We start from the raw sequence: 13,097 nt of genomic DNA, 5'->3' as shown, positions 1-13,097 counted from the left end.
GAATTTTTTAACAAGTACGCACATTTTCGTACATAAATATCGATATGAGTTTCTACCGTCTCAGTATATAGCGATGATGATAGCCGTTCGTAATCGCGACCCAGGTAACAATCTCGCAATGGGAAATCGAGTTGAGATTAGGCAGCATGATGGTGTACTGGTAAGTGCATTTGCCTGTTATTAAATAAATAAAAATAAATTTTTAAAATATTTGTGTCCAAGCGAATGACGAAAACAGTTCTGTTTGTGAAATAGAACCAGAATCCAAGACGAATATCTTCGACTTGTTGGCTACTCTCAGGTGAATATCATAAATAAGGTAATCTGGAGATAAGTCTCCCTCGTAGTGTATTAATTGGCGCGTTCACTTTCCATGCTTGAGGTTTTGGTTTCGATTCTTGGAAAGTTTGGCAGGAAATATTGATTCCAAAGTTGGTTTACAGTGCAATGTTTTGTTGTCTCTTGACTGGCACTGAAGCGTGTGAGTTCGTGTACTATATTACGAGTTCCTAACGATTGAGATACTCTACATTTGTTTAACTGATGCAATGCCATGTGCACCACATTTAAAGTAATAAAAACAAAAATAAATAATCCACCTTTATTTTTAACCGCACCGTGTGGATTTGTTCAATTAGTCTGAAAGCATAATTCCTTTTTATCCTTAACTTCATCAGCAGGCGAATCAAAATAGCAGAATATGCGAAACGCTATTGCTAAATGATAATCGCGGGAATTTCGTGATGATATTATCTTTAAACATATATATTTTTTTGTGTTTCCCCAATATTCGTATGTTTTCTTTTCATACATGTATGTATTTGTAAAACAAAAAAGCAGTTGGTGACCTTCTTCTAAAAGTTAGCCATTATTTTCTTTTAGAATCTTTCTCGGATGCATAACAGTATTTTATAGGTGAAAAGATTTTTTAAACAGTGATTAATGCGGTGCGTAGCGGTGCCGCTCAGCGTGGGGTCGACCAGGCTGGTGTTAATCGTCACGCGTCGGTCGCAAATTTAGCTTGGGCCGCGATTATAAAGGGCTATTTTCATCGGTACTTACCGAGATGGTACACTTAACTTATGTACTATCTCTATCTACACTCGGTATGTTCTACCGACTTGTCATCTTGACATCATTTGATTGAATGCAACCAATGAATGACCCCGAAAATTAAGTCCGCATTCGTTACTAAATTTAAATTTAAAATAGTTCTCATTTCTAAGCGAATATTAACTCCAATAAATCCCAATTCAAGCAAAAAATGCTTGCTTGAACATAACTTTTATATGATTTTTGACAATTACCAAGATGGTTTGCTTATTAATTGTCTATATTTATCTACCAAACGATTGCAAAAATACACTCAAGAAGATAGTAAAACAGATGAAAACAATATAATAACTAAATCTTTTTTTTTAGAGCGGTTAATTTTTACGCCTAAATGCTCTTACACGCTACAAGGCCAGTATCTAGTGGCATTATATGTACATCCTGGCCTTGTTTTAAAAACTAAAATTTATGTCTGAATTTAATTCGATTTCAAACTTGACTTATTAGTGGAATATAATTGTTGTCAATTTTAATGCTTAAATATGCGTATTGAGGAGTACTTGACCCGTTAGTACAAACATATATGTACTTACATCAAAGCTTGAAGGTGAAGAGGATCGGTAGTGTGTCTTCGTAATCGCTCGAGAGAATTTATCTTCAACTACACAGTCATGGTGAAAATATGACGTCTTCAGCTTCACATCATAATCGCGGCCCAGAGAAGATAGACTGGGATAAGATAGCCACCAGCCTGTTTCTGGCTTCTTTCTCCTTCCTGCAGCAATTTTTTTGGATAGGATCGTACCATGTTATATTAATGGTGCGGCGATCGATGATTAAAGACATTTATTACAATAAACTTGTTTTGGCATCATTTAATGAAAAAACATAAGTAAGAAAATAGGTTTTGCCCAAACACAGGAAATTCCTTGCCATTCGGGACCTGAAACAGATAACCTCTGTACATAGTTAAAACAGTGAAAAAAATCAATAAAATTTGCAAAACCAATCCCTAAAAATTAACGTTATTTCTAGATATCTTCTACATATTGTCGGGTTTCTGGTACAAGTAAGCAACTACAAATGTCAAAAAAATGAGATTGATTCAAAACTAGCATCAAGTTATCTGAGTTTAAAAAGTGTATATGTGTTGTATTTTATAAATACAACAAATAATGTTTTACAATATTCTGCTTTTGGTTTTATTTTAATTAGTAAAATGTCAGTTCCCAACTTGTGCCAGAAACCCTATAGTATTATGTATATTGAACAACCAGACTCTTTCTGCTCATCTTCCATTTTTCATGAGCTCAATGCTATTTGCTAACTAAGTTCTACTTCTGTTTTAAATTTTCGTATTCCGGTTTTGTATTTATTTTTTATCTTATAATTGCGTTATCAAATTATTTTTTTTTCATTTTTCTAAATATTATTTGAAAACACAAATTATTATTTTTTTTCGCTCCTTGTATTTAATAACTATTATTATACAACTTTGTAGTGTTAGCATATGTTTTCATGTAAAGGATCTTTACCGAAAAACCAAATAAACTGGCTTGGTGAGTCCTGTAAAAAAAAACAATTGAAAATGTTATAAAAAAAATAATTAAAATGTAATAATGTATGCAAAAAATAAAAAAACAAAAAAAAGTACAGCCTCGCATAACAGCTTGTGTTAATTAAGTACTTCTTTCTGGTTAACACTTCTTTAAATTTAACAAGTTAATTTAGCAATAATGTTAATGCTATCCAAAATATGTTATGATTTAAACATGTCAATGCCTATGATTCCATCATTAGCACAATATAAGAAGATGATCCTTTTTCGAAAGACATTCCATTCAGACTGATGAAGATTTCAATTACTTCCCGGCATTGAACATTTCTCATTATTTATACAATTTGTTTTCCGTAATTCTTCTCCGCCTTGTTACAAAAACAAATTGGAAACAGGAATTGGAGAACTTACTGGAAACATGACTTGAGCGTTTACTCCCTTAAAAGTAAAAATATTTTGTACGTGACTTTTTTTAACTTGAAACTTTGTTTTCTGTTTTCCCAATTAAATATTTTTCCAATGTAAACTATGGAAAGTTTATCACTTTCGAAATCTTTTTAAGATCAATATTAAGACATAATACGTGAATAAATATGTAAGGCGGATTCGTCTGAAAATAACGAAACTGAACAAATAGACACATATTTTTACATATTTTTAACTCTTGAAATCTCTGTGAATTTTTAGATATTTTAAATATTATCGTTTGAAATATTAGGAATAACAACGCTCGTATTTAGTTTATGACTCAGACTAGGAATCCTTAAATGGTAGCGACTCTTGCATAAATAAATGAGAATTTTGATATTTTAACTTATACATAATTACTATATTATGGACTTGTTTTATTGAAATACAACAGTTGTGAATAAAACTAGTTTGCTAAAGAATTTTTGAAATTAAATCTGGTTAGATTTTTCTTTTAACTAACTGAATTTTGTGTAATAAATTAGTAAATAAATTACGAAAGGTATTTTTTTAAATAAAATATTTAAGATCACTTTCATTTTCTGTTATAAGCATCCTGTTTGGCAAGAACGTCCCTTCAAGTTCAACCTTCGCTCGACTCAGCCGGACCTTGTAAGCGTTTGGAATATTAGTTCCAGCTGCGCCTGGAACGAGGAGTTCAACGTATCCATTCAATGCAATGTCAGTCGAGCAAGGATTAGTAGATTAAGATTGTCAGTTGACAGGTCCTGACCGAGAGTGCGTATCAACAAATTGTCTATAGCAAAGCAGCGACATTGAACCCAGAGAATAATTGCACGCTACTCGATACTGTGACATTGGTAGACAGTCCGATATTTTTTTTTCATTGAAAGCAATGAGGCACCATAAAAATGTTTGTGTAACCCATATAGGGACATATGCATTCGTAATATGTAGGTCAATATATTATTGCTTCAATTGAAATGGCCCCATTATAAATAAATCATATAAGTCTTTTTGAACAGCGGATTTGTGACCATTGCAGTACAAGGCACTGCTGTGACGATTGTGTTCAAATTTCGCCTAGTAGTACATGTGTAGAAAGCGCCGCGTGTTGTTTTGCATTTTGTCATTTGGAAAATGAAGATCATCAATTCTAAATATCGAGTTGTTCTTTTGTGCAAGGTAAAGCAATTATCATGGTGCTTATGTTGTTAGTGTGTACGGCGCGGCAATTATAATTTTTTGACTTTTTGTTACACGATTGTGTTATTGGTTTTGCCTTCGTAAAAGTGATTTTATTCAATACAATATGAATATAAATAACTGGTTTGTAAGTCTTATGATTTTATTTCAATAGCTAAATTTTGTATTAACCTTAAACCGTTTATGTTGTTTTAAAGAGATTAAACTATAATATGATGAAAAAATATATTTGAAGTAATATTCTTAATGTTTCTGTTGTGATTGTTTGCAATATCTAAATAAGTAAAATTTTTAACAAGATTAAGCATATTTATAAGTACTGTCCCATCTGACCAAAAAATTCGTTTTATTCTGTTACTATTCTATGTACTTACACTCGATTTTCTAATAAAATGAGATGAAAAGGTTACATTCGTTTTAATATCTTAGAATCAAATTGAAAGCTTTGAGGGTTTTACCATTTTTATGTCAGCCATAAAAATCAATCCAAATTGGCTTTTACAGAAAATAAAATAATCAAGAATATTGAAAGCATCTTTTTTCATTGATTTTTTTTTTTTTTAACTAACTCAAATTCTTTTCATTTTGCTTATGTTTGTTTTATAAATACATGTCCTCCGTTTTTTTTTTACCCTTACTGTAGTTAAAATTAACGACTATTAGTAATTTAGTTTCAAACATGACATTATTTTACTTTTTTTAAATAATTAACAATCTATTAGACTATTCATTGTTATTAACTGAGATCACCATTTGCATACCAATTTTCATCACGTGAAACTGCTAATTATCTCTTATTAACTAACTATACGTTTACTAGCTTTTGAATCGTATCCATAGATTGAATATTAAATACACACTGCTTTCAATTTGTTTTACACAAATGTTTGTTCGGTCTGTTTCATCTAAATCTTTATATTTTTATCTATTTATTTAAAACATCAAGTACAAAGAATAAGCACTTCGATGGACTTATTGCTAAAAGCAATTTCTTCCAGTTAACCAAAAAAACATACTATTTAAAAGAACAATTGGTCAAAAATGTGCACAAAAAACCAAAATATATTTCAAAAAGTTGTACCTATACATAAAAAATGAAAAAACTATTTAATTAAAAATAAAAGCTGTTTTCTAATTGGTAGATAGGGTTTGAACATATTAACTTTAAATAAGCAAGTTATGTTTTACATATAAAAGGGTGAGAAATGTGGAAGCAGATAATGAGTTTGGAAGGAGAGAGAAAGAGGAACCAAGGAAATAAAATGGATAAAAATACATATTAAAAAAAAAACATTTAAATACATTTTATGCTTTTTTTTATTCGTTTTTATTTAATGTTATATTTATGCCTTTTTTGTTTTAAAAGAACCTTTTAGATATATACACGTTATCTACATATCTACAATATCAACACTCCTGAAGCAACATCTCCTTTCCTTCCTTAATCTCTCATTTTTTCCTCTTTCTTTATTTTCTTTTTCCAATGAAGTCCAGTATTGATATTGATTAATTTTTAACAAATATTGGTAGTTTATTTTTTTTATAGATTTTTCAAATATTTTTTTCTCACATATATTATAAAACATAAATTTTACAAATAACACTATAAATTAAATATAAGATTGTTGGAAGAAATTGTCATTTAGTATTATTACGGGCTTATACCCGCCAATGTAAAAATGCGTATTTACGAGAAGTAAATTTTAAAATAACATACATAATATAAAGGTACATATTCACATTTTCGATAGACCGATTAGCGCTTATACCCTTTTCATCTTCAAAAAGCATCCTTCTCATAGGATTTCAACATTGTATATCATTTACAATTCATAAGTAATCTGAAAATATATGATATTAACTCATTTTTAAAAACTGGTTGCCTTTGCAATTTAGAATCATAAACCGTAGAAGAAAATTGCCTCATAATTTAAACTAATACAAGTGATTGAAATGATTAAATATTTTACATGTCTAGCAATAATTTAATCCGTCGTTATCACGGAAAATCATTTCGGGCAGTTTTAAATTATTCAGTTTCATTGTTTTTGTTTATTCAAAAATGTGACATCTTACGCATCGTGGTACATGATATGAATTATGCGCGAAGAGTGTCTGCAATGAAATGCAATGATTCACCCGAACTGATTCATCTGAACTGAATCCCAAATAATACTATCAAGGATAAACATAGTTAAATTTATTTCAGTTCATTGTATCAGCCGTTATAATGGGAGCCGGCACCAATGGGTATAACTAGCAATATATCGTACGCACGTCCTACCAATAAATATTAACCTATTTCTAGATCACATCTATAGGAAGTAATCTTTGCAGACACCGTACAAAGATCTCATCTTAAAGGATCATCTGATTATAGCAAACAAAGAGCTACTTGAAACTGCTTTGAGCACTTGAATAACGATTTTCAATTTTATTAAGTGCACAAAACAACAGCACAAACTTTCCTGAACTTAATAATCATCAACATGTTGCAAGAGAGATGGAGAAAAATTAAGAGAACATAATATGGAACTCTAGGCTTTTCCGGGGCTTACTTCCGTCTTTCTCTTATTGAAAATGTTTTCCATCTCTGTTGCAATCATTTTTCAGTCTAAATTACTTCCTATGAAGTAAAATCTAGCCATGTCTACCAAAATTTGGACATACTCAAAATATTTCACAATTTTTTTGTTTTTTACCAGTTCTGGGCCAGACGGCAAAACTTTAAAGGAACATTCCTCTTAGTAAATATCGAAAAAAATCCTAATTATATTTTTTTAAACTCATTTAGTAATAAAAACTCGAAATTCGAAAATAGAGAAAATCCTTTGTCTCGGGTCTAAGACAAGCATCCCTTCCACAAACCCCTAAGCCCTTACCCCCCCCCCCTTACCCAACCGCATCCCTAGTCCGCGTCCATTGCGTCCGATTTGTTGGTATAACACGTTTTAAATATCAATATTATTATATACTTTTTCAATTTAAAAATGTGATTTTCCAAAAGAAAAATCATTAGAATTTTTTTTGTAAGTACGTCATAAAAAAAATTCCTCTGAAGTTTCACGGTATAGCCTGAAAAATCGTGAATAAATACATAAACTTACAAAATATTAGTTACTTTTGTACATACATGAAATTAGGATAATGTGTGAGTGTGTAACTGTATAGATGTGTTCGTTAAAAGTTTTTTGATTGTATTGCGAGCTCTTCTAATTTATTTTTGTCAATAAACATTGTCTTTTTTGTATAATATAACTGAAGACGCAAGTTGAGATTCCGTTTTTTTTTTCTTAAATAGTTACATATTTATTTATTTTACGAAACAAAATTAAGTTCAGTACATATCGTCACCGATCAGGTAAAGGTTACTAAACCAAAAAACATAATTTCGAAAAATCACAATTTGATAGTTTGCAGATCAAGGAAAAATTAGAGTTTTGTGTTTTGGAGGTTTTATAAACAAAACGTTATTTATTCGTGGATAAATTAATAAATAAATTTCATTGGTTACTTTTTCCTTTTGATACGAGTACATTAAAACATATTTGGACGATTTTTAATGAGACAAAGTGGCAAAATTTTTTTTTAGTGACTTTGGCTTGTTTAAAATGCAAGCTTTAAGAGTTAGTGAAAAGAAGTATATATAAGAAAAATATATAATAATGATGCGGTCAAAAATTATTTACTATCTAAAGATATATATATTTATATATATATATATATATATATATATATATATATATTTGAGTATTATAATATAAAGTTAAATATTTAAAACAAATAATTCGGATTGACGCAACTTTTTTATAACTAAGTCCCATTAATGACGTTTTCCTTTTAAACAACATAACTTTACCCCCCCTATCGGTAAACATTTTTAACTCAAAAATGTCATTTTTAGGGTGAATGATTTTTACCTTAATGGCAACGATATCAGCTCTTTAGGTTAAAATCTGTGTTGAGCGGAAATATTTATATGAGAATATGATATTATTAGACTTGTTCATCATAACATAGAAATGTATGTTTTAAGACTGAATTAAATCATTTTTTTATTTGTTAATAACGTTTTAAAATCAAGCAAAGTTACATAATTATGTATTAAAACATTGTGAAATATATTTTCAAAAAAAATATTGTTTTTCCTACCGTCTATGTTTTATTTTACCAATTTGAGCATTATATTTCATTTCGTTTCATTTATATAAGTGAATACAGTCATTAAAAACGATAGATTCCACTTTTTTTTTTTTTTTTTAATATGTTTGAATAGAAAACTGGAATAACAGGGGATATTTTTGATAGATGACGTGAGCAAGAGCTATCCAGGGATGACTTTGCGTCACAATTTTTTCTTTGAAAACTTCATGACCGCCATTTTGCACCGGAAAGCGTTTTTGATTAGATTTGAAACACAATAAATTCGTAATAATAGACGGGAAAGTTTCGTTTCACGTAAAATTAATTAAATCTAAAATGCAACCAAAAAAGTTTATATATATTGAAGAAGATACATTTGTTTTTAATGCAAATTATTTTTTATGTTTTTTATTTGCTCTAGTAATACTACAAGTCAATTTTCACTTAAAAAAAACCTTACGTTACTCATCTGTAAATTATAGATTAAAAGATTGTTTGGCAGTAGCTTCGCCTCGACTTGCCGTAAATTAAAGATTATTTCACTAATTTAAGTTTTTTTATTATTTTGTAGAGTATGATGATGTGTTCAGCTATGGCAGCAAGTATTCTGGCCCAGGACGTGGACCATACGAAATGTTCCCTCGACTACATAAGGCAGATCGTCATGGAAAGTTGTATACGTCCGATCAGGTCCAGACGGAATGCCAAACATTACGAATCAACTGATGTGTTTGACGGTAGCTATTACATACAATATAAATTATTTGTTTTACTTAAAGAATTCGAACAGTTTTCATTAAAAATGCAATTTAAAAAGTATTTTTCGGAAGGTTTTGAATGTTTGAACATGTTTTTGTATAGTCAAACTTTTTACCAAACCCTCTCCTTTATTCTCTCCCCAATGTTTTTTTTTTCACATATGCACCCACACATTCACATACGCATATACACACACATGAACAGAAACGTTGCGCACACACGATTATATAAAATCTCTATGTATATTATCTGCGTATTATTAAATTTACGGAGCATTTTTTTACTTGGCTCTCGTATTGTTAAATATTACTACCTATTGTTGTGTTGTAGCTGTAAACAACCCTTATAAAATTTATCTTAATAAGAAAATGTCCATGTATTGATATTTAAAAATAAATTAAGAACATTTAAAAATAGGGAATATAGAAGACTCATCATTTACATGGCAAGTGACCTGTCTTTGGCCAATTTACGTGATCCTTACCTCTTAAATTTCTTACAATTCCCCCTGTTCAATTGTCCGAACCTGGGTATTGCGTTGAGAACTTTTCGGATGCTCAGCTACCTAGATGGTTATGTACGGTGGGACAGGCAGCTGTTCCTGCAGGATGCTGATACAGTTAGGTCTAAGTTTCCTTTTAAGCGGAACGCACACTTTCCTTTATTTTGTCTTCCCCTTTCGGTGCAGGTCCTCGAATCCTCTCTCTCTGTCAAGGAGTTTTAGTTGTTTACTTTTTTCTTTGTTGATATATACAAATTATACATCATCTCCCTATCCGCACTCTGAAGTACATAGGGTACCGCATTGTCACACCAAATGTAGCATGTATTGATCATCTGCCACATGAAGGTACGGTAATAAGTCTTACGCTTCAGGTGCTTGTCTAGTGAAAATGAAATATTGCAGTATAAAACTACATTAAAAATCAATATTTAATGCCCACTATCCTAGGAATGACACCCGGGACCTCAAGAATGGTAGGCGAATGCGTCGTCCTAAACACAATGACTTATATCCACTCGATTTCTTTATTCGGGATCTTTATCTGGAAAACACTCATTCAGGGATCTGGTTTTATTTCACACACTGAACTGTATTTTTTATCTGCATAGACGCAGATAAAAAAATGTACTTATATTTAAAATTCTTTATTCTTGATGTTTTTTATATGCACGTTTTTTTTCTACCAATAAATATACTTTATTGTACAGTCTATATCAGCGGTTCCTAAAAGATGTACCTCGGAACCCGGGGTTCTGTGGAAGGATCACAGTAGTCGCGAGAGAAAACTATAAATAAACATTTATTGAACCTCAAAAAATCCTTGAAAGAATATTTCCCAGAGGAGTTACAGGACATCGACTGTGTTTAGAATTTATTCAAAAATCAAACCAAATCATTAATATTAACTTTGTCGGTGTATGAACATTGATGGATATTAAAAATTCATCCTCTCTAAAACGAAAATTCGAATCAACTTATTGAAACTTGAATGACTTTTTGATTGGATTTAAAGATAGTACCCTGCAGTCGTTGAGAAGACTATCAGTTCTGATGCTGCTCCAGATCTCCGTATTCAATTGTCGGACACTAAACCTACTTTTCGTACTTTTATAAGTAAAACTGTGAAAAAATTTAATTCTTCACATTAAAAACGTGCGGTTACGATTTATAATTCAAAATAAAGACTTTCTTTTCAAGGGGAACAACTTGCAAACAATAAGTGTTGTGAGTCTCAAAATAACACTTTGGTCTATTTACTTTTTTATTGTCGAGAGGGATTCCGCCAAAAAAAGGTTGTCAGTTAGGGTTCTATGGCCAAAAAAAAATAGAACCGCTGGTCTATAGTACCATATTTTTATTTATTTTTATTTTACACATATTTTTTTACTGTTTTCAGTTTTTTGTCATTTTTTAATAGAACAAAACGTTGAGACAATCCGAGGTGTGGGATGACGTGTTGGCTTCTGTCCAAAGATTTTCCCCATTCCATTAATCTGCATAGATTTATTCCTGAGAGATAATTCAGTTAACTTTTCCCTATGCGCAGCTAATAGATCTCAGTAAACTCTCCCGGGAACTTTTGGATCCCCTCGGTGTTGATAATAATTATTGAGTAAAAGAGTTTAAACATTTTTTGATATAGGAGAGATTCATCCAAATTATTTCATGTACTTGGCAACGCCTAAAATTTTTTTTCGATATTTCTATTTCTTTTTCATCCAGTTGATTGATATTTCTTCAATTCATCCATCTTTTGATTTTTGTAATTCAAATACTCTTCTGCGATCCATATTCTCTTTTCCAAAATGGTCCTCATCTCGGTTAATTGTTTTGACCATGGTAATATTGTGAACATAATACGTTTCCGTTACTTGAGAATATTCCAACATTCAAAACAGAAAGTATGTAAACACGTGTATATAACAGGTTTATTGATGTTACAGGAAATGGAATCGGTTTTACCCCTCAAATTGAAACAATTGGCCCTCCACCTTTGCAGCAGTCGCACCAATCCATACATCAAATCCCTCACCATCTTCTTCCTGTTGATAGTACCCTGGTCATAAGAAAGAAGAGCAGACGCAGCAGAAGTATCGACCCAGAAAACGACGTATACTTTCATTTTTGTTGTAACCACATGGAGATTTGCGAGAATTTGGAATGTCCTTGAAAGGGAAACAATGCCACTGTGGACTTAAAAAAGGACACCCTTTAATCCGAGAGGATTGTCCAATAAACGAAATGACTGCAAATGGTATCATTGTATCAATGATACAAATTGAATGATTGAATATTATAAATAAAAAGATAATGGTAAAATTGAAGAAAGAATCGACGATGGAGCAAAAAAATGACAGTCCTAAAAATATTTTTTGGTATTTGAAAGAATTTGGTTTAAGTATTTATTTTAACCCTTATCAATTTATTCAAATTATTAATAACTTCCAATGGCTTAAATGGAGTATTTTTTGCCAGTACGATGAAAACCACTTTAAGGGCTAATAAAAAAATACTTTAAAATATTTATGTTGTAGGATTCTACATAACTGGGTTGTGGTCCCGTGGTTAGTGTCGCGGACTCACGAATCAAAGATCCGAGGCTCGAACCCCACTTTACCGCAACTTGATTTTACCTCGAAATTGAAATATTTGGGCAAATCAAAAGAACGCAAATATGTTTTAATTTTTTTTTTAATTCAAAAAAAATAAAACGACAGATAACTTTACTTTCAAAACATCAAGTCTAACCAGTAAACATAAATATAAATTCAAAGTGACAAAAATACATTTTAAAATGAATAATGTATTCTAGAAGTATGTCGCAAAATATAATTATTAGACAATTATTCATAAAATTTTCAAGTTACCGTTTACATTTAAGTTATTGTGTTTTTACTTAATCTTGATTTTTAATTGTCATGATTTTGTGTTATGTCCAAATAAATATATTTGAAAACGTAATTGTTAATATTATTGCTTCATCTTCTTTTATTAACATCTAACCACAAATATAAATAGCAATTAAGCCATTAATTTACATTCTAATTAACTAAAAAAATTAACACTGAATGCAGAATCAAGAAACAAAAAAGAGCAAAATAGAGGCAAAAAGGTAAGCCAGATTTAAAGAAAAAAAACTCAAATCTGGTCGTTTAAATTAAAATATTAAATTCGGAAATTTCGAAAATAAATGACGGTTTTAAATAAGCAAAACTCGAAGACAGTACACTTTAGTACGACCACAAAATTAGTACATATCTCAAGCTCTAAGATCGAATCTTTCAAGTTGGAAAAAGCTTCGTATCGAGTAAATACAACGCAGGGGGTAACACCAATAAGACACGACGTTGAATTCGCTTGGGACCTTAAAAATACAAGCGACATAAATCGAAGAAAATCATGTGATTTATTTTGATGTTATGAAATTGTGGTATATGCACGGCT

The 13,097-nt window shown here is 30.7% G+C and overlaps 1 protein-coding gene across 1 annotated transcript; it reads left to right on the top strand.

Moving 5' to 3' along the window:
• The first annotated feature begins 4,089 nt into the window (after positions 1-4,089).
• LOC148273273 (uncharacterized) lies at positions 4,090-12,614 on the top strand. The gene is made up of 3 exons (XM_088238935.1): positions 4,090-4,225; positions 8,961-9,126; positions 11,597-12,614. Exons 1-3 carry the CDS (start codon positions 4,181-4,183, stop codon positions 11,821-11,823), a joined length of 438 nt encoding a protein of 145 aa, XP_088095061.1. The 5' UTR covers positions 4,090-4,180; the 3' UTR covers positions 11,824-12,614.
• The last annotated feature ends 483 nt before the right edge of the window (positions 12,615-13,097 follow it).

Source organism: Micrasema longulum, unplaced genomic scaffold (assembly GCF_059751315.1).
Source record: "Micrasema longulum isolate JH-2025_06_02 unplaced genomic scaffold, ASM5975131v1 h1tg002011l, whole genome shotgun sequence".
In the NCBI taxonomy this organism is placed as follows: domain Eukaryota; kingdom Metazoa; phylum Arthropoda; class Insecta; order Trichoptera; family Brachycentridae; genus Micrasema; species Micrasema longulum.
Note: the sequence above shows the minus strand (reverse complement) of the source record. Positions and strands in the feature narration are given on the sequence as shown.

Coding starts and splice junctions, on each gene's coding strand:
- LOC148273273 (XM_088238935.1), top strand. CDS start 4,181: ATGAAGATCATCAATTCTAAATATCGAGTTGTTCTTTTGTGCAAG. Junction 4,226..8,960: donor GAGTTGTTCTTTTGTGCAAG/GTAAAGCAATTA, acceptor ATTATTTTGTAG/AGTATGATGATGTGTTCAGC. Junction 9,127..11,596: donor ATCAACTGATGTGTTTGACG/GTAGCTATTACA, acceptor TTGATGTTACAG/GAAATGGAATCGGTTTTACC.